This window comes from Rhinopithecus bieti, unplaced genomic scaffold, assembly GCF_001698545.2.
Source record: "Rhinopithecus bieti isolate Rb0 unplaced genomic scaffold, ASM169854v2 scaffold_83126, whole genome shotgun sequence".
Lineage (NCBI taxonomy): Eukaryota > Metazoa > Chordata > Mammalia > Primates > Cercopithecidae > Rhinopithecus > Rhinopithecus bieti.
The window spans coordinates 35,778-60,283 of record NW_016830431.1 but is presented as its reverse complement, the minus strand read 5'-3'; the positions used below and the strand labels follow the sequence as shown (position 1 = coordinate 60,283).

The 24,506-nt window shown below is 50.2% G+C and overlaps 1 protein-coding gene across 4 annotated transcripts; it reads left to right on the top strand.

Annotated features, from left to right (window-relative positions):
- Positions 1-3,531: 3,531 nt before the first annotated feature.
- MUC20 (mucin 20, cell surface associated) lies at positions 3,532-14,776 on the top strand. 4 transcript variants are annotated; one of them, XM_017865518.1, is made up of 5 exons: positions 3,532-3,705; positions 7,228-8,502; positions 9,617-9,706; positions 10,887-10,978; positions 14,375-14,775. In XM_017865518.1, exons 1-5 carry the CDS (start codon positions 3,630-3,632, stop codon positions 14,441-14,443), a joined length of 1,602 nt encoding a protein of 533 aa, XP_017721007.1. In that variant the 5' UTR covers positions 3,532-3,629; the 3' UTR covers positions 14,444-14,775. The 4 variants fall into 4 exon arrangements, with proteins under 4 accessions (XP_017721007.1, XP_017721009.1, XP_017721006.1 ...); XM_017865520.1 differs by lacking the exon at positions 9,617-9,706 and having other exon boundaries at positions 14,375-14,776; XM_017865517.1 differs by lacking the exons at positions 9,617-9,706; positions 14,375-14,775 and having other exon boundaries at positions 10,887-11,342.
- The last annotated feature ends 9,730 nt before the right edge of the window (positions 14,777-24,506 follow it).

The following is a 24,506-nucleotide window of genomic DNA, read 5'->3' as shown; positions in this document are numbered from 1 at the left end:
CACCTGTTGTTAGATTCTAGTTTTGCCTAATATTTTCAATTTTATTGTTTTCTGTAGTTTGAACCAAATTCTAATTTTCTTGGCTACAAATCTTCGAAATAATATTTTCAATTTTTTCCTTTCTTTTCCCCATTTTCCTAATTTTGAGTCACTGAAAGCTAAGCTGTGCTTTCTTAAAGCTATGCAAACTGAAGCTAGACAACTTAAACTTCAGAAGAAAATAACAGCAACCTTATTTACATACATAAGCCACTTTCATACCTGCCTACTGATGTATAAACTTCAGAGTAATGTGGCCTATATCGATTTTCCAGGACTGTTCTTTTGTCTGTTGTTGTTTTCTCCCTTCCTCCCCTATTTTTTCTTCATAGGACATGAGACTTCACAACCTGCTAAAAATGAGCTTTCCTAATAACTTGGGACCTACCCATCTAGAAATACACCATCCTAGCCATGAGAGACCAGATGAAACCTGAGACCAGAGACTCATTTTCTCCTAAAATGCTTTCTCAAAAAATTTTAAAAAGGAAAGGGGTAGAAATGTGAAAGAAAACTATCTTGGGCCCCCAAAAATCACTAAGCTAAAAGGAAAAGTCAAGCTGGGAATGGCTTAGGGCAAACCTGCCTCCCATTCTATGCAAAGTCATCCCTCCTTCCATTCACTGAGATAAATGCATATCTAATTGCCCCCTTTGGAAAGGTGAATCAGAAACTCAAAAGAATGTTACTATTTGTCTCTTATCTACCTATGACCTGGGGGCCCCCTCCCTGTTTCCAGTTGTCCTACCTTTCCAGACTGAACCAATGTTCATCTCACATGTGTTGACTGATGTCTCATGTCTCCCGAAAACGTGTAAAACCAGACTATGCTCTGACCACCTTGGCATATGTCACCAGGACCTGCTGAGGCTGTGTCATGGACGCGAGTCCTCAACCTTCGCTAAATAAACTTTCTAAATTAACTGAGACCTGTCTCAGATATTCGGGGTTCAAGTTTGCTGCCTCTCTTCACTAGGAAAGTTGTTCCATGAAGGCCAGGATCTCTTTTACTGAGTGATGTATTCCAAGTGCCTGGAGCAATGTCTGGCATATAGAAGGAATTCCATCCATGACTGTTAAATTAATGAACTGGCCGACTGTGCTCATTCAAGGTGAGAGCTGAGTTTGGCTGAAAATATGTCCCAGGAACTTTCTGTGTAAGCCTGTTATGGCCCCGAGAGCTAACAGTCATCTGCCCAGGCTTGTAAATTTCCCCAAATACTGAGGAAAATCATCCACAATTCAGCAAACCCAGGGAAGCTTTCAGTCAGGCTTCCTTTCCAGGGGTTCCTCACTTCCTCATCTACAACAGGCTGGGGTGGACTCACCTGCTGCTGGAATGAGGAAGCCCCGATCCCTGCAGGGGTGGGGCTGGAGGAGGGCTGGGGTGGCTGAAAGGACCTGCATTCTTGCTTAGTTTCTTCTCCATCTTCCCTTGGGGTGAGCCTCAGAGTGGATCGCAGCTACTAGATGAGGTCTAAGAGAATACAGTCCCTGCTGTGACCCTGGCTTCCTCTCTCTACCTGACACCTCCCGGCGGGGGGGTCCTTATCTCATTTGATAAGCAAAGAGCTGGGGCTGAGTGGAGGATGGAAGGGGATCAGCCTACAGATCAATGGTGTCCAAGATCCCCACTCCAAGTGCTGGGTTTTGTCCCCTGTGGACCTCCCTCAGCCCCTTCTGGGGAGTCTTCCTCCTCCCATTCTCTCCCATTCCCTCCTTCTTCCCAGCAATGGAAGACAATGTGTGACAATGTCACACACCCAACGCAGAACCCCAGACCACGGGGCCAAAAGGACCTTGCAGTTCACGTTGACTGAGGCCCAGAGAGAGCAGATAACTCGTACGTTCGCACAGCTTCTGGGTCAGTGTTAAGGAGAGAGTTGGAAATAGAACCTGGACCTTCCGATTTTTTTTTTTTCCCCTTTTCCTTTTTTTAGACAGAGTCTTGCTCTGTCGCCCAGGCTGGAGTGCAGTGGAGCAATCTTGGCTCACTGCTACCTCTGCATCCTGGGTTCAAGAGATTCTCCTGCCTCAGCCTTCCAAGTAGCAAGGATTACAGGCCCACACTACCATGCCTGGCTAATTTCAGTATTTTTAATAGAGATGGGGTTTTGCCATGTTGGCTAGGCTGCTGTTGAACTCCTGGCCTCAAGTGATCTGCCCACCTTGGCCTCTCAAATGCTGGGGTTACAGGCGTGAGCCACTGCACCCGGCCTGGTTTTAAAGTTCTTTCCAGTTCTGAGATGTTGTGATTCCCTCGTGCGGATCCAGCAGGCTTTCTTCTACCCAAGAGCGGCCTTCATCAGCGCTCCTGCCCTGAAATTCCGAAGCTGCCTTGTCTGGTCACCAGCCAGTGGCCATAACAGTCCATATCTGTGGCACACGGAGGGAGTAAGAAGCTTCTCTCGGGTGTTTGGAAATATATTCAGTAACTGCATGTCCCTTCTCACAGCTGAATCTCTAGCTTCTCTGAGTCATCACCCTCCTGCGTCCTCTCTTCCTAGGCCCTGAGACTCAGATGAGTGCGCTCACCTCTTCTCTCTTCCCAGCCCCGTGCCTTCAGCCTGGCCAATGTTCCTGGCTTTGACTGGGATGCAGAATCACAGGATGATGAAGATGGAAGGATGTTAGAAATTAGTCTTGTCCCACACCGGGGAGCTGTCTCTTCTCCCCAATGCTTGAGGATCAGAGTGGATGTCAGGGTTCTCACTCACTGAGCACCTAAGATGTATATATTTTTGATGAGCATCAACTGTGTGGCAGGCACTGTGTAAGAGCTTTACTATCGCATGTCATCCTTACGACAGCAGCCCAGCGAGCTAGGGTTTATCCATTTACAGAGCAGGAAGAGAAGGTTCAGCCTGACTCTGAATTTCGCCCTCGGAGATAGAGTTAATCATGCCCAGGACCAGGAATGAAGCCTGGGTCTGACTTAAAGCCCCAGCTCCAGGCACAGGAGGGGAGGTGGTGAAATGGGACCTCCTGTGGCCTTCCCAGCACAAGACTGAGGGTCAGTGTCACTGTGGAAGTGATGTGGCCGGGCGCGGTGGCTCAGGCCTGTTATCCCAGCACTTTGGGAGGCCAAGGCGGGCGGATCACCTGAGGTCAGGAGTTCAAGACAAGCCTGGCCAGTATGGTGAAACCCCATCTCTACCATAAATACAAAAATTAGCTGGGCGTGGTGGCGCACGCCTGTAATCCCAACTACTCAGGCGGCTGAGGCAGGAGAATTGCTTGATCCCGGGAGGAAGAGGTTTCAGTGAGCTGAGATCTCACTGCTGTACACTCCAGCCTGGGCAACAGAGCGAGACTCCAGCTCAAAAAAAAAAAAAAAAAAAAATGCTAGTGATTCCACATCTTCAAATCAAATTTCAGTGGAGTGTTTACTGGGCCAGGAAGGCAGGGGGGTCAGCTTGCTGACAGCCTCAACCTGCCAGCCCTCAGCCTGCACATTTGTGTGGCCACATCCTGGAAACTAGCCAGTCACACACCTCAGCAGGAGGCGGCCCCTCCTCCCTGGCTTGAGGAAGCAGGAAAAGGTACCTGTGAGACAGCCAGCAGTTCTGCAGTGGCGGTGGCCGGCTAGGATGGGCCGTCTCTGGGGTCTGGCTCTGCCCCTTTTCTTCTTCTGCTGGGAGGTTGCGGTCTCTGGGAGCTCTGCGGGTAAGGAGGCCAGAGGGGCCTGGTGGGCCCTCCCATCGTGACGCTCTGGGAGTGAATTTCAGTGTGGGCAAGGGCAGGCCCTCTTGGGTTGATTATAAGGAACCATGGTGCTACCTGTGAAGTGCTATCATTGATGATAAAGAGTGTGCGGATGACGGTGTGTGTGAGTGTAAGCCTGCATGGCGCTGCCATGGTAAGAGGTGGCTGAGAGTCTGTCTTTATGAACATGGAGAGTGAGTGGGGCGGGGAGGTGGGTGCAGGGAGGTGCCAGCTGGCGATCATTGTGCAGAAAGCTGAAGAATGTGGCTCAACAAGATTCGGACTCCTCCAAGTTTATTACCTGGCATGGATTTCCTTCAAAATACAGATATGGAGTGAAAAGTCCGACTACCACAAACTGCTTGGGAAGGGTGGATGCTGAGAGGCTGGGCTTTTGTGAAAGACGGGAACGAACCCTGACCTGTCGCTAATAGGAGTTGTGCCAAACTCATCACATACATTAAAAAAGGGGGGGATTTATTTTATTTTTTATTTTTTTATTTTTTTATTTTATTTTAGAGCAGTTCTAGGTTTCCTCTAAACGTTGAGTGGAGAGGCCGGGTGCGATGGCTCACACCTGTAATCCCAGCATTTTGGGAGGCCGAGGCGGGTGGATCACCTGAGGTCAGGAGTTTGAGACCAGCCTGACCAACATGGAGAAACCCCGTCTCTACTAAAAATACAAAATTAGTGGGATGTGGTAGCAGGTGCCTGTAATCCCAGCTAGTCAGGAGGCTGAGGCAGGAGAATTGCTTGAACCTGGGAGGTGGAGGTTGCAATGAGCCAAGATCATGCCACTGCACTCCAGCCTGGGCAACAGAGTGAAACTGTTTAAAAAACAAACAAAAAAAAAAACTTGAGTGGAGAGTATCGAGTTCCCATCCCCACCACTTACAGCCTCCCCCATCATCAACATCCCCCACCAGAGTGGCACGTTTGTTAGGACTGAGGAACCTACTTTAATGCATCATTATCATACATTATATTTTTAACCCTCACAATGGCCCTACAAGATGGCCCTGTTCTGACCACCCCGACCTCCACTGCTTTAAGGATGAGGCCACTGTGCTTCTGGGGATCCAATGACTCTTCCTCGGAGCCAGGATCTGACTCCACACAGGCCTGAGCACTGCACGCCGCGGCCTCCTGCCTGTGCTCACCGTGGCCTGGTTTGTGCTGCACGTGTCCTGTTAGCTCCACCTTACAGATGCGGAAATGCAGGCTTGGAGCTGAGAGACTTGGCCAGGGTCACAGGGCAGAGAGCAGGTTCTCCAACTCAGGGTCCGAAGTCCACCTACTTTCCTCTCCACCAGATTTGAAGATTGTACCAGGAGTGCTGCAGTGTTCCAGAGCTACCGAGGGGCTGGGCCGGGCTTTGTTGTATTTGAGAAGACCCCCCGGACCCAAAAGGCTGTGGGCTTGGGGAGCATGAGGAGGTTTCACAGCAAAACTGACACCCCAGGGCTCCTGGAAAAGCTGGAAAATGTGCCAGGGGAAGTCAGGCTCCAAGGGCACCACTCTGGGCTTCTAGCTGTGTGGGCTGGACCAAGAAGGCTCAGAGAAATGATCTCAGGTCTTGAAGTGGGGAGAAGAAACTATATTATGAAGGCAGATGAACAGTTCCTGCAAAGGTGAGATTTGTGTGCGCAGCTGGGCTGCAGTGGACCAGTGGTGGCAGCGGGTGCCCGGGACTCGCCGCACTGCCTGGGGGTGCAGCCCGTACTCCTCACTATAGTCACATCGACTGTGCGTGCTTTCAGGTGGCCAGGGAGAGGACTCCACGGGGGAGGGATGCTTACCTTGTGGGCTTTGGAATATAAGGGTTTTCCCTTTCACCTTCTCTGCCGGTCCTCACCACCTTGGCAAGGCAGGTATTGTGACCCTGTTTTCTCAGGTGAGGACATGGAAGCTGGGAGGGGTCTAGAGACTGGCCAGGCTAGTAGGAGGCCGAGTCATCCAGCCCCAGAGCTAGTAGTGGGCAGCACAGTGGCAGCTGCAACCAAGGCTCTTGACTCCTGCCTCGTCATTCCCTGAGGTCCACAGGACAACCAGCCGGGACCTGGGGCCCCATCCTGACGCCCTGGGGAGAGGTTCTAGGCCTCCTTGGGGGTCTATGGGCTACTTTTGGACCAGTAGAGCTGGGTAAAGACTATCTCAAACCATGTGCCAGGGGAGGTCAGACTCCAAGAGTGCCACCTTTGGGCTTCTAGCTGTGTGGGCTGGACCCAGAAGGCTCAGAGAAATGAGGGGGTTTGTATTTGATCCTTTTCCTTCCAAGGCTGGGATTACTACATTAAACACAGGGCATCCAGTTACATTTGAATTTCAGGCAACAATTTTTTTTTTTTTTTAGTGTAAGTATGTGGCCAATATTGCATGAGAAATACTCATGCTAAAAAGTTATTCGTCATTTATCTGAAATGCAAGTTCAAATTTAACTGAGTACCCTGTATTTTTATTTGTTAAATCTAGAAGCTCTCTCCAAGAGGCTCCTTGGCCTCCTCACAGGGAGCCCGATCTCCCTCTGGACAGGAGGGGCACCCCCCTTTCTCAGGCCAGAAAAGATCTCGCAGTAAACTACTCAAGAGGCTGAGGCAGGAGGACCCCTTGAGCCCAGGAATTCAAGACCTGCCTGGGCAACAGAGCAAGATCCTGTCTCTGGGGAAAATATCCTACCGCAGCCTCCCTCGGGGCCCCCATTCCTCCCACCTCAGGGCCAGTCAAGGGAACAGGCCTCTGCTCGAGGCAGAAGTGGCAGCAGCCGCTCTCTAAAAGGCTGGGTTTTGTCTGAGCTGGCTCCCTGTGTCCTGTGGAAAATGCCTGGCCACAGTTTCTATGGTTCCTGGGCTCCAACCCTGCAGTTCTCAGCTCTCATTCAGGAGGGGCCTTGGCAGGGTGGGGCACCCTGTTTCCCTTGCCGGAGCCCCAAGGACTCTGCTGGCTCCCTCACTTTGGCAGCAGCACTGCTCACCCTGTCTCTGGAGGTTCCTCCCTTCAGTCCACCCAGCCACCCCGAAAGGCAGAACCATAGGCCTTTCTCATCTTTTAAGGGTTTTGACTTCCATGGGGAAGTATGTGTTGGATGAGAAAAGTGGCCGGGGAAGGGGACACAGGTTCAGAAAGCTCTGCGAGTCCTGGACGCTGCTCTGCCTTCTTGGCTCACCCTGGAAGATGGACGCTGGCCCCACTCATCCCCTGTTAAAGACACAGGCCGAGAGCCAGCAGATCCCGGGGCTTGCTGGCCCCTAGTGAGTTGTCAGGGCTTCAGAGGACGCCAGTCATGGCAACCCCAGCTCTGTGGCTGCCACACGGGCCTGGGCTTCCCAGGACTGCCTCCTTCTTGTTAGCTTATGTAGATGAAAAAGGAGGTAACAGCACTTCCCCTCCCCACCCTCCTCCCAGAAGTGCCCAGGGTGTAAACGAAATTGCTTGTGTGAAGTCCACTGGAACCCAGGCTCACCAAGTCAATCTTAACCAACACAGGCCCCAGCAGCCGCAGAGCAGACGCTGCGATGACAGTGGACGACACAGAAGTGCTCGCTATGACTCCAGCACCAGGCCACGCCGCTCTGGAAACTCAGACTCTGAGTTCTGAGAGTTCCTGTAGGTCCTCAGCCCCAGCCGGCCCCACTCCAGAGGCAGAGACCAGGGGAACCGAGAGCATCTCCCCTGCAACAGAGACCAGGACTTCCACAGGAACACCTCCCGACTGCATGGTGCTGATCGCCACCTCTGCGGACACATCAGCCGCCACTGGCGGCCCGGAGGGACCTGGAACGACCACAACTGAGACCGTCACAGGCAGTGATCCCGAGGAAGCCGTCTCCGACACCCTTCGCACCGATGATAGCTCTGAAGAGGCAAAGACACCGATGATAGCTCTGAAGAGCCAATCGACATTGGCTCACACCTCCACAGAAGCTAAGGGCCTGGCCTCAGACAGCAGTGCCTCTTCCGACGGCCCCCATCCAGCCATCACCCCCTCATGGTCCCTGGGATCTGGCGTCACTCTCCTCACTGAAGCCCTGGTGACCGTCACCCCCATCGAGGTTATCAATTCCAGCATCACAGAAATAGAAACAACGACTTCCAGCATCCCTGGGGCCTCAGACACAGATCACAGCCCCACGGAAGGGGTGAAGGCCTCGCCCACCTCCAATCCACCAGCTCTGCCTGACTCCACTGATGCAAAACCACACAGCACCGAGGCCACAGCCTCTGCCGAGACCCTGTCCACAGCCAGCACCACAGAGTCAACCGCACCTGATGCCACGGTTAGGAACCCACTCCCCACCAACAGCACCACAGAAAGAGAAGTGACAGCACCCAGGGCCACGACCGTCAGTGGAACTCTGGCCACAGTTAGCAGGAATCCCCTGGAAGAAACCTCAGCCCTCTCTGTTGAGACACCAAGTTACGTCAAAGTCTCAGGAGCAGCTCTCGTCTCCACAGAGGCCGGGTCAGCAGTGGGCAAAACAGCTTCCTTTGCTGGGTGCTCTGCTTCCTCCTACAGCACCTCAAAAGCCACCATCAAGAACTTCACCCCTTCAGAGACACCGACCACGGACATCACAACCAAAGGGCCCTTCCGCACCAGCAGGGACCCTCTTCCTTCTGTCCCTCCAACTACAGCCAACAGCAGCCGAGGGACGAACAGCACCTTAGCCAAGACCACAACCTCAGCGAAGACCCCGATGAAGCCCCCAACAGCCACGCCCACCACTGCTCAGACGAGGCCAAACACAGACGTGAGTACAGGTAAGTGGCTCCTGCTGGTGATCTTTGGGGATTTGGGATGCTGAGTTTCCAGGACGTCTCTGCGCTTGAGGAGTGGAGAGGAAGGAAGGATCTGGAGCCTATTCGGAGCCTGCCCCTGATGTTGCCGCTTCGTGATCTTCTAGTGGTTCTTGGCGAAATCAGGAAAAGGCAGATGGAGGGTTGTGTATGGAAAGAGGTGGAGATGGAAGTCTGGAAAAATGGTTTTTGGTCTCAGCTCTGCCTCTAACAACCCGAGTGACCTTGGGCAAGTCCCTCTCCCTCTCCAGGCCTCAGTTTACCCAGCTGTAGTTGGAGAGGGTTGGGATGGGCACCGAAGTCCTGTCCAGCTCTGACCTATGAAGTTCACTGTTGAGCAGCTCTGGAAGCCTCTATTCCAGCCATAGCCACACAGAGGAGCAGCATGCAGGCATCAGGCCCAAGCTGCTGCTCTCTGATGGGCTGGGACCCCAGGAAAGTGGGGCCCTCTGGATGCATTTCCTGGGATTTATGCCATACATAGTGACTTAAAATAAATGAATACAGGCCGGGAGCGGTGGCTCACGCCTGTAACGCCAGCACTTTGGGAGGCCGAGGAGGGTAAATCACCTGAGGTTAGGAGTGTAAAACCAGCCTGGCCAACACAGTGAAATCCCGTCTCTACTAAAAATTTGAAAATGAACCGGGTGTGGTGGCGCACGCCTGTAATACCAGCTACTCAGGAGACTGAGGCAGGAGAATTGCTTGAACCCAGGAGGTGGAGGTTGAAGTGAGCTGAGATCACGCCGCTGCACTCCAGCCTGGGTGACGAGAGTGAAACTCCATTGCAAAAATAAACAAACAAACAAATGCAGCAAAGGCTTGGGAGTTTAAAGCTACATCTCTAAGGCAACAAACAGGGACTTCTCAGGGGAGAGTTCATTGTCAGAGGCTGCTTGGTCAGTCCAGCTTCTGGCCAGCCTGTAGCCTCCACCTCCACTTCCTGTCACTCTGCCCTTGGGCCTCATCTCTGTGTATCCACAGCTTGCTCCCACCTTTCTGGGGGAGGTGAGGACACAAACATTAATCACAGCCACTCAATAAATAAAGATATTATTGAATACCTTTTGTATTGTAGGCAGGGGCGATAGAAACATGTTTCACACCCAGGAAGCATTGGCCCCCGCTGAACGTTCTCTCCGATGCCAGGCAGTGCCACCAGCTTCATGTATGTTATCTACTCTATTTAACCTTCAAAACAGCCTTATGAGGTGGGTAACACGACCCCATCTGACAGGGCTAAAGATGGTAGCTAAACTGTCCTGGAAAGAAAAATACCTTTATTATTGGTTGATTAGCATAAAAAGGTACATCATAAAACGTCTTCCTCCTCTGGCTGTGCCCCAGCCAGTTCTCTTCACACGCGTAACCTGCGGGATTGTTTCTTTTCTTTTCTTTTTTTGAGACAGAGTTTTGCTCTTATTGCCCAGGCTGGAGTGCAATGGTGTGATCTCGGCTCACCGCAATCTCTGCCTCCCAGGTTCAAGTGATTCTCCTGCCTCAGCCTCCCCAGTAGCTGGAATTACAGGCGTGCACCACCACACCAGCTAACTTTTATTTTTAGTAGAGATGGGGTTTCCCCATGTTGGCCAGGCTGGTCTTGAACTCCTGACCTCAGGTGATCTGCCCACCTCGGGCTCCCAAAGTGCTGGGATTACAGGGGTGAGCCACCCCTCCCAAGCTTATTGCCTTAGTTTTACTGACCAGTGAATAAAATTGTCTTTACTGTGGTTTGAACACTTACCATGAGATCTGCACTCTGAGAGGCTGCGATACAGTATTGTTACCCACGGTGTGGCACAGCAGGTCGCTGGAACTCACTCATCTTGCATAACTGAAACGTCACCCCCTTGATCAGCCCCTCCCTGCTTCCCCGTCCTTCAGAAAGCTATTCTTTCTTCATTCTGTTTTGTTTTTACCATCACTTGTTTAGCCAGTTCTGCATGGATGGACCCTTAGGTCGTTTCTAGTATTTCCTTATGACAAACAGCGCTGCAGTAAACAGGACCTTGGTTTTTTTTTTTTTTTTTTTTTGAGACAGAGTCTCACTCTGTCACCCAGGCTGGAGTGCAATGGCATGATCTCGACTCACTGCAACCTCCACCTCCAGGGCTCAGGTGATCCTCCCACCTCAGCCTCCTGAGTAGCTGGAATGACAGGCGTGAGCCACCACGCCCAGCTGATTTTTGTATTTTTAGTAGAGACAGTGTTTCACCATGCTGGCCAGGCTGGTCTCGAACTCCTGACCTCAGGTGATCCACCTGCCTCGCCCTCCCAAAGTGCTGGGATTACAGGTGTGAGCCACCGCGCCCAGCCCTGATTTTCATCTTACTGTTCTCCATTTGCAGGTGAAAATGTAGGTTTCTTCCTCCTGCGGCTGAGTGTGGCCTCCTCGGAAGACCTCACTGACCCCAGAGTGGCAGAGAGGCTGATGCAGCAGGTGAGTGGACACTTTCTGGGCCAGGGGAGTAGAGGAAGGGGTGAGGTTTGCAGGGGCTGCCAGGAAGACCCGCAGGACACAGAAGAGCAGCTGCCGCACTTGGAAGGGAGTCTCGTTTCTTACAGAGAATTAGGAGCTGAATCGGAGGATCTCTGCCTGGCTTTGCTTCTGCCTGCCTTCTCCGAGTTCTTCATTTCCTTCTCCGCAATGTAAACACATGACTGCCCCAACCCCCGATTTCTTCTGGTTCCTTGGAAGCTTGGGCCTCTGGCCTCTGAAGGAAGAAAGGTCAGTGATATTGTGGGAAAGGGTAGGCAGGACCTCTTGGGTTTGTAAGGTGGCGAAACCCAAGTCCAGAGCAGTTATAAAAAAAAAAAAAAAAAAAAAAAGCAAGGGTCTGGAAAACTAGAAGCATCTCCTCAGCTTCAGTATGGCCTGGATTCCCGGCAGGCAGCTCAAATGCGATCACGGGGATTTTCTCTTTCTCTCCCTGTCTTAGCTCTACTCCCTTCATTCTTCAGAGTCTGTGTTTACATGTATGAAAAGGCAGTCTTGTTAGCCATAGATTCATAAGGCACTTCCCTCTCCCCAAATTTTCTTTTCTTTTCTCTCTCTCTTTTTTTTTTTTTTTTTTTTTTGAGATGAACTCTCACTCTGTCACCCAGGCTGGAGTGCAGTGGTGTGATCTTGGCTCACTGCAAGCTCCACCTCCCGGGTTCACACCATTTTCCTGCCTCAGCCTCCCGAGTAGCTGGGACTACAGGCACCAGCCACCACGGCCGGGTAATTTTTTTGTATTTTTTTAGTAGAAACAGGGTTTCACCGTGTTAGCCAGGATGGTCTCGATCTCCTGACCTCGTGATCCGCCCATCTCGGCCTCCCAAAGTGCTGGGATTACAGGCATGAGCCACCGCGCCTGGGCCCCTCTCCCCAAATTTTCATGTCATCTGGGGAAGGGCAGGTCTCCATGGCCTGCCAGGGCCACCATGACTGACAGCCCAATCAGGATCCCATAGAGGAAGGACGAGCCCCGAGAAAACAGGGAGGCAGAAAAACCCCAGAGGCACACACTCTAGATGGGGACCAAGACTGGGACGCGTTTGTACAAGTCGGGAACATTCTCCTGAAGCCCACTGGACAGAACTTCCGGTGGTGAAATTCCGGGGCCGGGGCTCTCGGGGATGCGGATGCTGTGGCTGAAATTCCGGGGCCGGGGCTCTCGGGGATGCGGATGCTGTGGCTTGTTGGAAGGTTAGGCTGGGTCAGCTCGGTGCAGATGTCACGGGCCTGGCCTCACTGAGGGGCGGGTGGTTCTCCTGCTGTGCGGTACAAAGTAGCAGATGGGGCATGACGGGAAGTATCTAAGCTCTGCTCACAAACGTGACCAGTGAAAACAGGCCTGGCACACAGTCTAACGTGGATTGCCTCTTTGGCAGTGCCCTTGTCAATACCCGAAGCTTGCATTTAGCACCTCTCACAGTCAATGGGGGCCGTACCACTTAAAAGTGGCTCAGTCTTATTGTCATCCCTTGCAAGGGTAAACCTGGCAGAGATGCTGGCTGGGGGTCTTATGCCAGGTGTAGAGTTCATAGCCGGGCTGGACAGGTGGAAGTGATTGACCTTTGCAGAGGGAAGCAAGATATGTCCATGGAGAGTGGGATCCTTTATTGCAGGCGAAAGAAAACCTCTGTCATAAGTAAAAGGGGGATTTGTTGGCAGGATCCCAGAGTGCATAGAATCAAAGCAATACCAGGACAGCAGGCTCGGAAAATAGGCAGGAGGACTCCCAGGAGAGTGCAGGGGCTCTGGGGGCCAGACAGTGGGGTCACGCTGGCTGGGACACTGTCCCTCTTGCTGGTGAGTCACTATTGGATGCTGCCACAGCTGACGGGCGTCACGCGGCCTGCGCACACATTCACACGGGTTCTCGCTGCCTTTTTGTCTCGCTGGACTTTTTGCTCCAGAGCCAAAGTCCTGAGTAGGAACATTTGATAGGCCCAGCTTAGCCCTTGCGCTCCCGTGAGTCCACAGCCAGGTGCCAGGGGATGGGAAGAAGGGATATCTGCATCCTTGGAGTTCTCTTAGTGGCAGCGAGGCCCATCAAGACTCCCACCGCAAGGAGTTCCCTAAACATAGCACAGAGATTCGACACCCGATGGCCAAATAAATGACAAATGCCCCCGGCACGTGACAGTCAAAGTAGCGAGTGTGAATCCTTGTGGAAGAGGAAAGTTGTTTTTGTTTTGTTTTGTTTTCTGAGACTGTGTCTTGCTCTGTTGCCCAGGCTGGAGTGTGGTGGTGCGATCTCGGCTCACTGCAACCTCCACCTCCCAGGTTCAAGACATTCTCCTGCCTCCGCATCCCGTGTAGCTGGGATTACAAGCCCGCACCAGCAAACCGGCTAATTTTTATATGTTTAGTAGAGACAAAGTTTCAGGTTTCACCATCTAGTCTCCATCTAGACTAGCCAGGCTAGTCTCGAACTCTTGACCTTGTGATCCACCCACCTTAGCCTACCAAAGTGCTGGGATTACAGGCGTGAGTCATTGCGCCTGGCTGGAAAGCCAGTTTTTTTTTCTTTTTCTTTTTCTCCTTCTCTCTTTCTCTTTCTCTTCTTTTTCTTGAGACAGATTCTCGCTCTGTTGTCCAGAGTGCAGTTGAGTGCAATGGCGCGATCTTGGCTCACTGCAACCTCCGCCTCCCAGGTTCAAGCGATTCTCCTGCCTCAGTCTCCCGAGTAGCTGGGATTACAGGTGCCCGCCACCACTCCCAGCTAATTTTTGTATTTTTAGTAGAGACAGGGTTTCTCCATGTTGGTCAGGTTGGTCTTGAACTCCTGACATCAGGTGACCCACCGGCCTCAGCCTCCCAAAGCACTGGGATTATTGGCGTGAGCCACCGCACCTAGCCGGGAAGCCGGTTTTGAATCTCAGGTCTGCGCTCCCAAACCGGAAATGATTTCAGGCATCGGAAAGAAACCGGGTCATCAGGAGCAGGTCAGGCAGCTGAGGCGCAGGCACCAGGCCCTGCAGGGTTGGGCGTCAGTTCTCGTCCGGGGACAGCCACGGTTTGGGCTCAGGAATTAGACAATGAGCGTCGGAACGAGCTAGATCTGGGTGTGAATTCTAGTTCCCAACTGTGTGATCTTGAATAAGTTACTCTATGCAACTTTCATCCCTTATAAAATGAGGATCATAACACCTGCTTTATAAGGTTTCTGTGCGGTTTAGATGACATGTGTGTGAAGCACCAGCCTGTGTCCAGCATGTAAGAGGCCCAGGAAGCGTTGCCGTCCTCCACATGCACTCTGCTCCACTGTCCCTTCCTGTCCTCTGCCTATGGCGAGCTCATGGGTCAGATGGGCTGAAAGGACCACCTGGCTCTCTTGTTCTCCAGCTCCGCCAGGGACTCCACGCCCACGTGCCTCACTTCCAGGTCTCCTTACTGCGCATCAGGAGAGGCTAACAGACATCAGCTGCAGCCAGGCATGTCCCGTATGCCAAAAGAAGGTGCTGCCCATGGCCTGGGCCCCCACCAACAGACTGCAGCTGCGTCACTGTGCTGAGAGGTACCCAGAAGTTTCCCATGAAGGGCAGCCGGTCCAAGCCCCTGACCCCAGATGTGGCAACAGGACCCTCACTCACAGTCACCGGAGCATGTATGTGGGGAGGGCCTTCACCTGTTCCCAGAGGTGTCCTTGGACTCACCTTGGCACATGTTCTGTGTTTCAGTAAAGAAAGACCTGATCAGCTATCTGTGTGCTTCCATCCTGCATTAAAATTCATTCAGTGTGGTCCAGAGGCTGTCTATTGATCTGTATGCTTTTGCCGTTTTTACCATAGAGGGATTGTGGATATTCTCACTGCACCTCCTCCTTCCACTCCCCCAGGTCTTGGTTTGCACTTTGATGAGAGCATTTACTGAGACGGGCCTGGAGCCTGTTGAACAGTGCGCTACGGCAGGGCAGGGGCCACCTTTGTTCATCTCAGTATCCCCTGAACTAGCAGAGCGTCTGGCCTGCGGTGGGATCGCAGAGAATGTGGAATTGACCTAAATTTAAATTTCAAGTTCTGGACACAAGCCTCAATTATTCTTCTTATATGTTATAACTTACATGCTATTATTTAAAAAAAAATTAAATGGTTTTTTATTATAAAAGTAAAACTTGGCCAGGCACACTGGCTCACGCCTGTAATACCAGCACTTTGGGAGGCTGGAGTGGGTGGATCACTTGAGCTCAGGCATTTGAGACTGGCCTGAACAACATGGCAAAGCCCTGTCTCTACGAAAAATACAAAAGTTAGCTGGGTGTAATTGTGGACACCTGTATTCCCAGGTACTCATGAGGCTGAAGTGGGAGGATCACTTGAACCCGGGAGATGGAGGTTGCCATCAGCTGAGGTCACTCCTCTGCACTCCAACCTGGGTGACAAGGTGAGACCCTGTCTCCAAAAAGTAAATGAATAAAAATAAATAAAACGAAAGTGGCTGGGTGCGGCGGCTTGTGCCTGTAATCCCAGCACTTTGGGAGGCCGAGGCAGGCAGATCACGAGGTCAGGAGTTTGAGACCAGCCTGGCCAGCATGGTGAAACCCTGTCTCTACAAAAAACACAGAAATTAGCTGGGCGTGGTGGCAGGTGCCTGTAATCATAGCTACTCGGGAGGCTGAGGCAGGAGAATTGCTTGAACCTGAGAAGCAGAGGTTGCAGTGACCCAAGATCCCGCCGCTGCACTCCAGCCTGGGTGAAAGGGCAAGACTCTGTCTCATAAATAAATAAATAAATAAATAAATTTAAAATAAAAGTAAAACTTGTTTATGATTTCAAAATTTTGAAAAATTCCAAAGACCAAGCAAAGTAAGAAGTGGGAAGAGGAGAAAGAAAACATTTTCTATAATCCCACCTCTTAGATACAACGATTTATTTTTTAACATTGAGACAGGGTCTCACTCTCACCCAAACTGCAGTGCAGTGGTGCGACCATGGCTCACTGCAGCCTCAACCTCCCAGGCTCCAGTGATCCTCCCATCTTAGCCTCCTGAGGAGCTGGGACCACAGATGTGCCACCACACCTGGCTAATTTTTGTACTTCTTTTGTAAAGAAGGGGCTTTACTATATTGACCAGGTTGGTCTTGATCTCCTGAGCTCAAGCAATCCTGTCTCAGACTCACAAAGTGCTGGGATTACAGGCATGAGCCCCTGTGCCCAGCCTTATATACAGATACAGCTATTATTATTAGTGTTTTTCTAAAATCGAAGTTCTGATCTCTTCCTCTGGACCTGCTCCACCTGCATCTTCCCCATCTCAGTTAATGTCAATTGCGTCCTTCAGTTGCTGAAGCCGAAATCCTCGGCACTGTTCTTTATTCCTGTCTCTCACATTTTGCACCAGGAAATTCTGCTGGCTCTACTGCCATCAAACTGTGCCTAGAATCTGGCCCCTCCTCAGCATCTCCTGTGCTACCACCAAGATGGTCCACGATGCCGTCATCTCTCACCTGCACTACTACAGGTCTCCCCGTTTCCAGCTCTGCCCCCACCCTAGTCTAGTCCCAATGTGTCAGCCAGGGCTGTCTTTTTACAACATAAGGCAGACCACACCACTTCTTTGCTCCAATCCTCCCATTTCACTCAGAAGAAAAGCAGAGTTCTGACAACGGCTGCAAAGCCATACATGACCTGCGCCCCTCCCCTGCCTCCTTAATTTGCTCACTGCACCACAGCCATACTGACGTCTTTCTTGTCCCTTGAATGCACTGGGCCTGCTCTTGCCTTGGGACCTTTCTGTGCATTGCTCAGTCTGCTCAGAAGCCTTCTCTGCATATCCACTTGGCTAACTCTCTACCTCCACCTTCACGTCCCTTCTCAGCGAGGTCTGCCATGACCATGCTGCTTAAAAATTCAGTCTCCCCTTCTGTTCTTTGATGTACTTTACGGTGCTGATCACAATTGAACATCATATATATTTTATTTGTTTTCTTTATTATCTGTGTCCCCCAACTAGAATGAAAGATTTTGCCCTTTACGTTTTCCCTAGTGCCAAGAACAGTACCTGGCACATACCGGGGGCTCAGTAAACATTCGTTAGATGAATGAAGGAAACGAGGAGACAACACTGACATTGCTGTGAGCACAGGGAGAGCGTTTGACGGATCCCTTCCATTTCTGGAGTGGGGCAGAATGAGTTTCGTAAAGTAGCTTGGACAAAAATAATTCACTCATCTTGGCAAATACGTTGAGCACCTGCCTCAGAAGATAGACTGAGCTACGTGCCGTGGAGGATTCAAACCTGTCTCTTCTCCCAGGGATTGAAGTTAGACATGTTCAGAAATAATAAATTGAAAGAACTTATTTATACCGCATATAGCAACAACAGGATGCACTTAAATATAGAGAACTCCTACAGAGCAAGAAAAAAAAAAAAAAAAAAAAGGCGAACACACCAGTAGAAAAATGGATAAAGAGCAACAGGTAATTCACAAGAGAAGAAATACAAATGTCCTCTCCTCCCGTCACCGCCCCCCCAGTGAAAAAGAATGTGTGACTTCACTAACAAAAACAGGCCCATTAATACAGTGAGAAATTGCTTATTGTATGTCTGTACTGATCTGTACTGGGTGCTGGGCAAACGGGCATTCTCAGACACTCCTAGGAGGAAAGAAATTGGTACAGCCTTTCTGGAGGACAATTTAACTGATTTATTTAAAGCCTGAAAAATGTACATACCTTTAACTCAGCAGTTTCGTGACTGATTTATCTTAAGGAAGTAATTAAGAATCTGTGCCTAATTTTTATAACAACGAATAGATGAAAAAGACAAAATGAAATACAAATAACCTAAAATCTCCCCATGTAACAGTTTGCTTAAACACTATAGTGTTTTTTGCAGGCTACAGAAGCATTGTTGAAACATGTATTTATTAAGATGGAAAAAAGATCATGAAATATTGTTTTATCTTCTCTTATTTTCTAAAAATGGAACTAAAAAAAATTTTTTTAACTCCAAGCTACCTTTTATACCATCTCCAGAGCCTTCCTCTCCCAAATCAAAGCTACTCCTATTCCTACCTCCGGGATGAAATCCCCACCTTGGTATGCAAGAGTCTTCATGATATGGCCTCAGCCAACTACCTTAGCTCCAGGTCGCAGTCCCATCTTCCATATCCTGTGCTCCTTGCACAGGGAGCAGCTCGCTAACCCCAGGCACACCTGCTTCCATCTGGAGTGTCTGCACATCATGATTCCTGCCCTGGTCCCTTTGCCTGGAAAACTCCTATTCATTCCTCAAAGCCCAGTTCAGGTGGCACCTCTCCATGACTTCATCAGATTCCCTGCAGAGGTGCTGATTTTCTGGTCTCTTTACTTGTGGTTCTGTTATAACACTTAACATGCTGTACTATAATGTGCTCATTTTATTTACAAGTTTGTTACATTGTAGGTGCTCTAGGACAAGCAGTCGGTAGTATTCACCTCTGTCATCACAGAAGCTAGCATGGAGCCCTCCACCTGAGGGCACTGATGTGTTTGCAGAGTGACTGGGACAATGGTGGGCCACATAAGTAGATGGCCTGGAAACTTTCAGTGGGCTCTGAAAGTTAAGAAAATGGCATTCAGTATTGAAGTCACACAAAATGTAAATTTAATGATATAATTGTTCTGCAGCTGCACTATAATTAGACATGAATGGAGAGCAGTTGACAAAAATGACAATAACACCACTGTTATATAAACCCAATTCTTAAATAGTTGTTCTTCTCTTGCTTTGTACTTCCTCAAGTTGGTGGTACCTAATACAGGGGCTCATGTAATAGTAATTACTACATATGAGGACACATGTACACACATATATGTACATGACATACATGTACATATAATGCTGGTTATTGTTATTTTTGGAAGTAAAAATAGTGTAAAATTTGACTAGTTTAAAAAATCTGTAAAATATGGGATACACAAATCAGAGGCTGGGTGCTGTGGCTCACGCCTGTAATCCCAGCACTTTGAGAGGCCGAGGCCGGCGGATCACTTGAGGCCAGAAGTTTGAGACCAACTTAGGCAACATGGTGAAATCCTGTCTCTACTAAAAATACACAAATGAGCTGGGCGTGGTGGCATGTGGCTGTAATCCCAACTACTCAGGAGGCTGAGGCAGGAGAATCGCTTGAACCCAGGAAGTGGAGTGAGATTGCGTCACTGCACTCCAGCCTGGCGACAGAGTGAGCCCCTGTCTCAAAACAACAACAACAAAACAAATTAGGAGCATTTGGGAACTAAAATGTATCATTATGATTGCATGTGGTGGTGGGGGGACAATAAAGAGGAAGAAAGAGAGAGAACGTGTGTGTGTGTATGTGTGTATGTGCGTGCGCACACCTGTATTACTGGAGATGACCAACGTTAGCAGGAGTAATGTTACCAAACCAACAGGAGCCAGAAGTGCCTGGAGAAAACTCTCCAGCTATTTAAGATTCTAAAGGTGTGTGTATATGAGGTAAAATGTCACATGTTTTATAAAGACAAATTTAAGCGTGGACCTAAACAAGATGGCCTGTTTAAAGTCACCTGTGACTCGGCATGAGCTCTAAGACAGCACAGAAATGATGAAAACAGCAATGATGAAGACAATGTGAGGTGGAACTTCTCTGACCAGAGACCTCATCTGAAGCTTCTGCTACAGCCAGTCCTGCCTTCATCCCTTGTGAGGGGAATTGGCCACCAAATTATGCAAAGCATTTGAATGGAAACAAATTCCATGGGTGTGCCCCACACTTTAATGAGTGGGCAGCATGTCACTTTCTGTTGCCAATAAATGCGTAAAGGTGTGTATCATGCCGGTTACCTATTCCTCATTTTCTTTCTTTTTTTTTTTTTTTTTGAGATGGAGTCTCGCTCTGCCACCCAGGCTGGAGTGCAGTGGTGTGATCTTGGCTCACTGCAATCTCTGCCTCCCGGGTTCACGCCATTCTCCTGCCTCAGCCTCCCGAGTAGCTGGGACTACAGGCGCCCGCCACCGCACCTGGCTGATTTTTTTGTTGTTGTATTTTTAGTAGAGACAGGGTTTCACTGTGTTAGCCAGGATGGTCTCGATCTCCTGACCTCGTGATCCGCCCATCTCGGCCTCCCAAAGTGCTGGGATTACAGGCGTGAGCCACCGCACCCGGCCTTTACCTATTACTCATTATCCTAGTCATTAAGCCACTTACTTCAGGCCTACGGGGAGTTTCTGGAAGGTTCCTTTGAAGCAGGGAAGAATGGGCAAGGGAGTCTGTGTCTTTGGCCAACCTTTGCCCTAGATAGCTCCCTTTGCCACTCCCGAGCCCACTGAAGGTGCCCCGGCTGCCTGCCACCAGCAGGGGACGGGGGTCTGCGCCCTTATTTCTTCCAAGCAAACTCACACCTGGCACCCCAGGGAAGGGTCAGTCAGTTCTTTTATTCCAGGGGCCAAAGCGACAGAATTCAGACCACTCGGAGCCGGGGAATGAGCTGACGAAAATGGATGGTTGTGTCCTTGTCCTTCTAACTGTCCCACTCATGAAGGGGCAGCTCCCCGTCCAGCTAGAGAAGGGTGTCCCCAGGTGCCCTCTCCTTTCCTGGGACACCTCTTCCTCCCATGCAGTCAGGGCCTCAGTGGCTTTGACTGGGCTCACCAAGAAAACACAGGACGTCCAGTTAAATGAGAACCTCAGATAAACGATGAACACTTAAAAATATACAAGAATGTTCCAAATAGTTCATGGGATATCTTTAAACTAAAACAATTATTTGTGGTTAATCTGAAATTTAAGCTGAGCTTCCTGTATTTTCATTTGCTAAATCGGACAGCCCTACTTTTATTATTTTTGTTTTTATTTTATTTGAGACCGAGTCTCGCTCTATCGCCCAGGCTGGTGTACAGTGGTGCCAACTGGGCTCATTGCAACCATCGCCTCCCAGGTTCAAGGGAGTCTCATGTCTCACCCTCCCAAGTAGCTGGGATTACAGTTGTGTGCCACCATGCCCAGCTAATTTTTTATATTTTTGGTAGAGACAGGCTGGTCTTGAACTCCTGACCTCTGGTGATTTGCCTGCCTCGGCCTCCCAAAGTGCTGGGATTATAGGCGGGAGCCACCACACCTGGCCCAGACAGCCCTTTTTTTATTTTTTATTTATTTTATTTTTTTTATTTTTTTGAGACGGAGTCTCCCTCTGTCACCCAGGCTGGAGTGCAGTGGCCGGATCTCAGCTCACTGCAAGCTCCGCCTCCCGGGTTCCCGCCATTCTCCTGCCTCAGCCTCCGGAGTAGCTGGGATTACAGGTGCCGCCACCTCGCTCGGCTGGTTTTTTGTATTTTTTAGTAGAGACGGGGCTTCACCGTGTTAGCCAGGATGGTCTCGATCTCCTGACCTCGTGATCCGCCCGTCTCGGCCTCCCAAAGTGCTGGGATGACAGGCTTCAGCCACCGCGCCCGGCCGACAGCCCTGCTTTTAATGCATCGCCTCCCACCAGGGTCCCCGCCTCCTCTCTTCCCTCCAATCTGCCGGTCTCCTTCAGAGTATCAAGCTCTCAACCTTCCACCAGGCATCAGGCCTCTCCTCTGCCTCGGGAGGAGCTGTCCATCACACACAGACTCTGTCTCCCGACTCCCTCCATTGCTCAGTGTCGGAAGTGGGAAGTGGACCGGGGAGGACGGACCGTGGGTTTGGGGCAGCTCTGCTCCCCACTCGCCGCTTTGCTTTTGCTCTTTCCAGTTTCCCAATCTCCATAGTTGATGACACGCGGCGCCCACAGCGCTCCCACGTCTTGCATGGCGGGTGAATCCTTCACAGTCTCCACAGTTGATGACACGCGGCGCCCACAGCGTTCCCACGTCTTCCATGGCGGGTGAATCCTTCACAATCTCCACAGTTGATGACACGCGGCGCCCACAGCGCTCCCACGTCTTCCATGGCGGGTGAATCCTTCACAATCTCCACAGTTGATGACACGCGGCCCCCACAGCGCTCCCACGTCTTCCATGGCGGGTGAATCCTTCACAATCTCCACAGTTGATGACACGCGGCGCCCACAGCGTTCCCACGTCTTGCATGGCGGGTGAATCCTTCACAATCTCCACAGTTGATGACACGCGGCCCCCACAGCGCTCCCACGTCTTCCATGGCGGGTGAATCCTTCACAATCTCCACAGTTGATGACACTCGGCCCCCACAGCGCTCCCACGTCTTCCATGGCGGGTGAATCCTGTCACAATCTCCACAGTTGATGACACGTGGCGCCCACAGCGCTCCCACGTCTTCCATGGCGGGTGAATCCTTTGCCAATAGTCCCTGGTGGGTTTTGGGTGAGTTGTAGCTTTTGGGCCTTCTACTGTCTCCGACTCTGAGTCACATGACGAAGTCCTCATGGAATTGAGATTCTGGCAGCCAGGTGAGGGGCTGTCTCATCAGTTCCTTCGTGCCTGCTGGCCTCCCCCTTCCTCGCAACTGACGGACGGTTGACTCCCTAGCCGCCCCCTTAGTACAATGTGTGCTTAATTCTTTTAAAAGTTTAAATATATTAGTTTTAAAATCATCTTTTAAATAATAAAATTTACTTTTTAGAGCAGTTTTAGGTTCACAGCAAAATTTTCCTGAGTGGAAAATACAGAAAGTTCCCATATACCCCCTGCCACACACGCATATCCATACGCCCAGCCTCCCCCACCATCAACACCCTGCACGGGGGGCACATGTGTGACAGTCCATGTGTCCACGTCAGCATATCCTCATCAAAGTCCAGAGTTTACAGTTCATTTTTGGCGTTGCACATTCATTCTCTATTCAACAATGTATCAGCTGGTTGGGCGTGGTGGTTCATGCCTGTAATCCCAGCACTTTGGGAGGCCGAGGCAGGTGGATCTCTTGAGGTCAGGAGTTCAAGACCAGCCTGGCCAATATGGCGAAATCCCATATCTACTAAAAATACAAAAATTAGTTGGGTGTGATGACGCACACTTTTAGTCTCAGCTACTTGGAAGACTGAGGAGCTAGTTGGAAAGCTGAGGCCGGAGAATCGCTTGAGCCTGGGAGGCAGAGGTTGCAGTGAGTCGAGATCACACCACTATACTCCATCCTGGGCGATAGAGTGAGACTCCGTCTCAAAAAATAAAATAAAATAAATGTTTCTGCCATTGTAGCATCATACAGAAAAATAAGTAGTTTCAGTGCCCTAAAAATCCTCTGTGCTTCACTTATTCATCCCTAACGCCTGGCAACCACTGATCTTTTTACTGTCTCCATAATTTTAGCTTTTCCAGAATATCATATAATTGCAATCATGAGGTAAGTAGCCTTTTCAGATTGTCTTCTTTCACATAGTATATGCATTTAAGTTTTCTGTATGTATTTTCATAGCTGTATAGTTCATTTCATTTTAGCACTGAAATAATTTCCATCGTCTGAATGTACCATAGATTATTTACCCATTCACCTGCTGAAGGACATCTTGGTTGCTTCCAAGTTTTGGCAATTATGAATAAAGCTGCTATAAATCTCCGTGTGCAGGTTTTCATGTGGACAAAAACATTTTCCGTCCCTTTGGGTAAATACCAAGGAGTGTGATTGCTGGACTGCATAGTAAGAGTATGGTTTAGTTTGGTAAGAAACTGCCAAATTGTGGGCACCTGTAGTCCCAGCTACTTGGGAGACTGAGGCAGGAGAATTGCGTGAACCCAGGAGGCAGAGCTTGCAGTGAGCCGAGATCACGCCACTGCACTCCAGCCTGGGTGACAGAGTGAAACTCCGTCTCAAGAAAAATAAAAAAAGAAACTACCGAATTGTCTTCCAAAGTGGTTGTACCATGTTGCCTTCCCACCAGTAATGAAGGAGGGTTCCTGTTGCTCCACATCCTGAACAGCATTTGAAGTTTTCCGTGCTGTGGATTTTGGTAATTCTTTTTTTCTTTTCTTTTCTTTTCTTTTGAGACAGGGTCTCATTGTGTTTCTCAGGCTGGGGTGCAGGCTGGATCACGCCTCACTGCAGCCTCAACCTCCTGGGCTCAAGCAATCCTCCCACCTCAGCCTCCAGAGTAGCTGGGACCACAGTCACCTGCTACCACGCTCATATAATTTTTTAATATTTTGTAGAGATGGGATCTTGCTTTGTTGCCCAGACTGGTCTCAAACTCCTGGGCTCAAGTCATCCTCCTGCTTCAGTCTCCCAAAGTGCTGGGAGTAGAGGTGTGAGCCACAATGCCTGGCAATTGTAGTCATTCTAACAGGTGTGTATTGAGTACAGGTGTGAGCCACGGTGCCTGGCGATTGTGGTCATTCTAACAGGTTTGAATCGAGTGCAGGTGTGAGCCACGGTGTCTGGCGATTGTGGTCATTCTAACAGGTGTGTATTGAGTACAGGTGTGAGCCACAGTGCCTGGCAATTGTGGTCATTCTAACAGGTGTGAATTGAGTACAGGTGTGAGCCATGGTTCCTGGTGATCGTGGTCATTCTAACAGGTGTGTATTGAGTACAGGTGTGAGCCACTGTGCCTGGCGATTGTGGTCATTCTAACAGGTGTG

Bases quoted from the DNA above. Each gene is read 5' to 3' on its own strand.
- MUC20 (XM_017865517.1), top strand. From the start codon at position 3,630: ATGGGCCGTCTCTGGGGTCTGGCTCTGCCCCTTTTCTTCTTCTGCTGG. The intron at 3,706-7,227 runs GTAAGGAGGCCA...TAACCAACACAG, and splicing joins GGTCTCTGGGAGCTCTGCGG to GCCCCAGCAGCCGCAGAGCA. The intron at 8,503-10,886 runs GTAAGTGGCTCC...CTCCATTTGCAG, and splicing joins AAACACAGACGTGAGTACAG to GTGAAAATGTAGGTTTCTTC.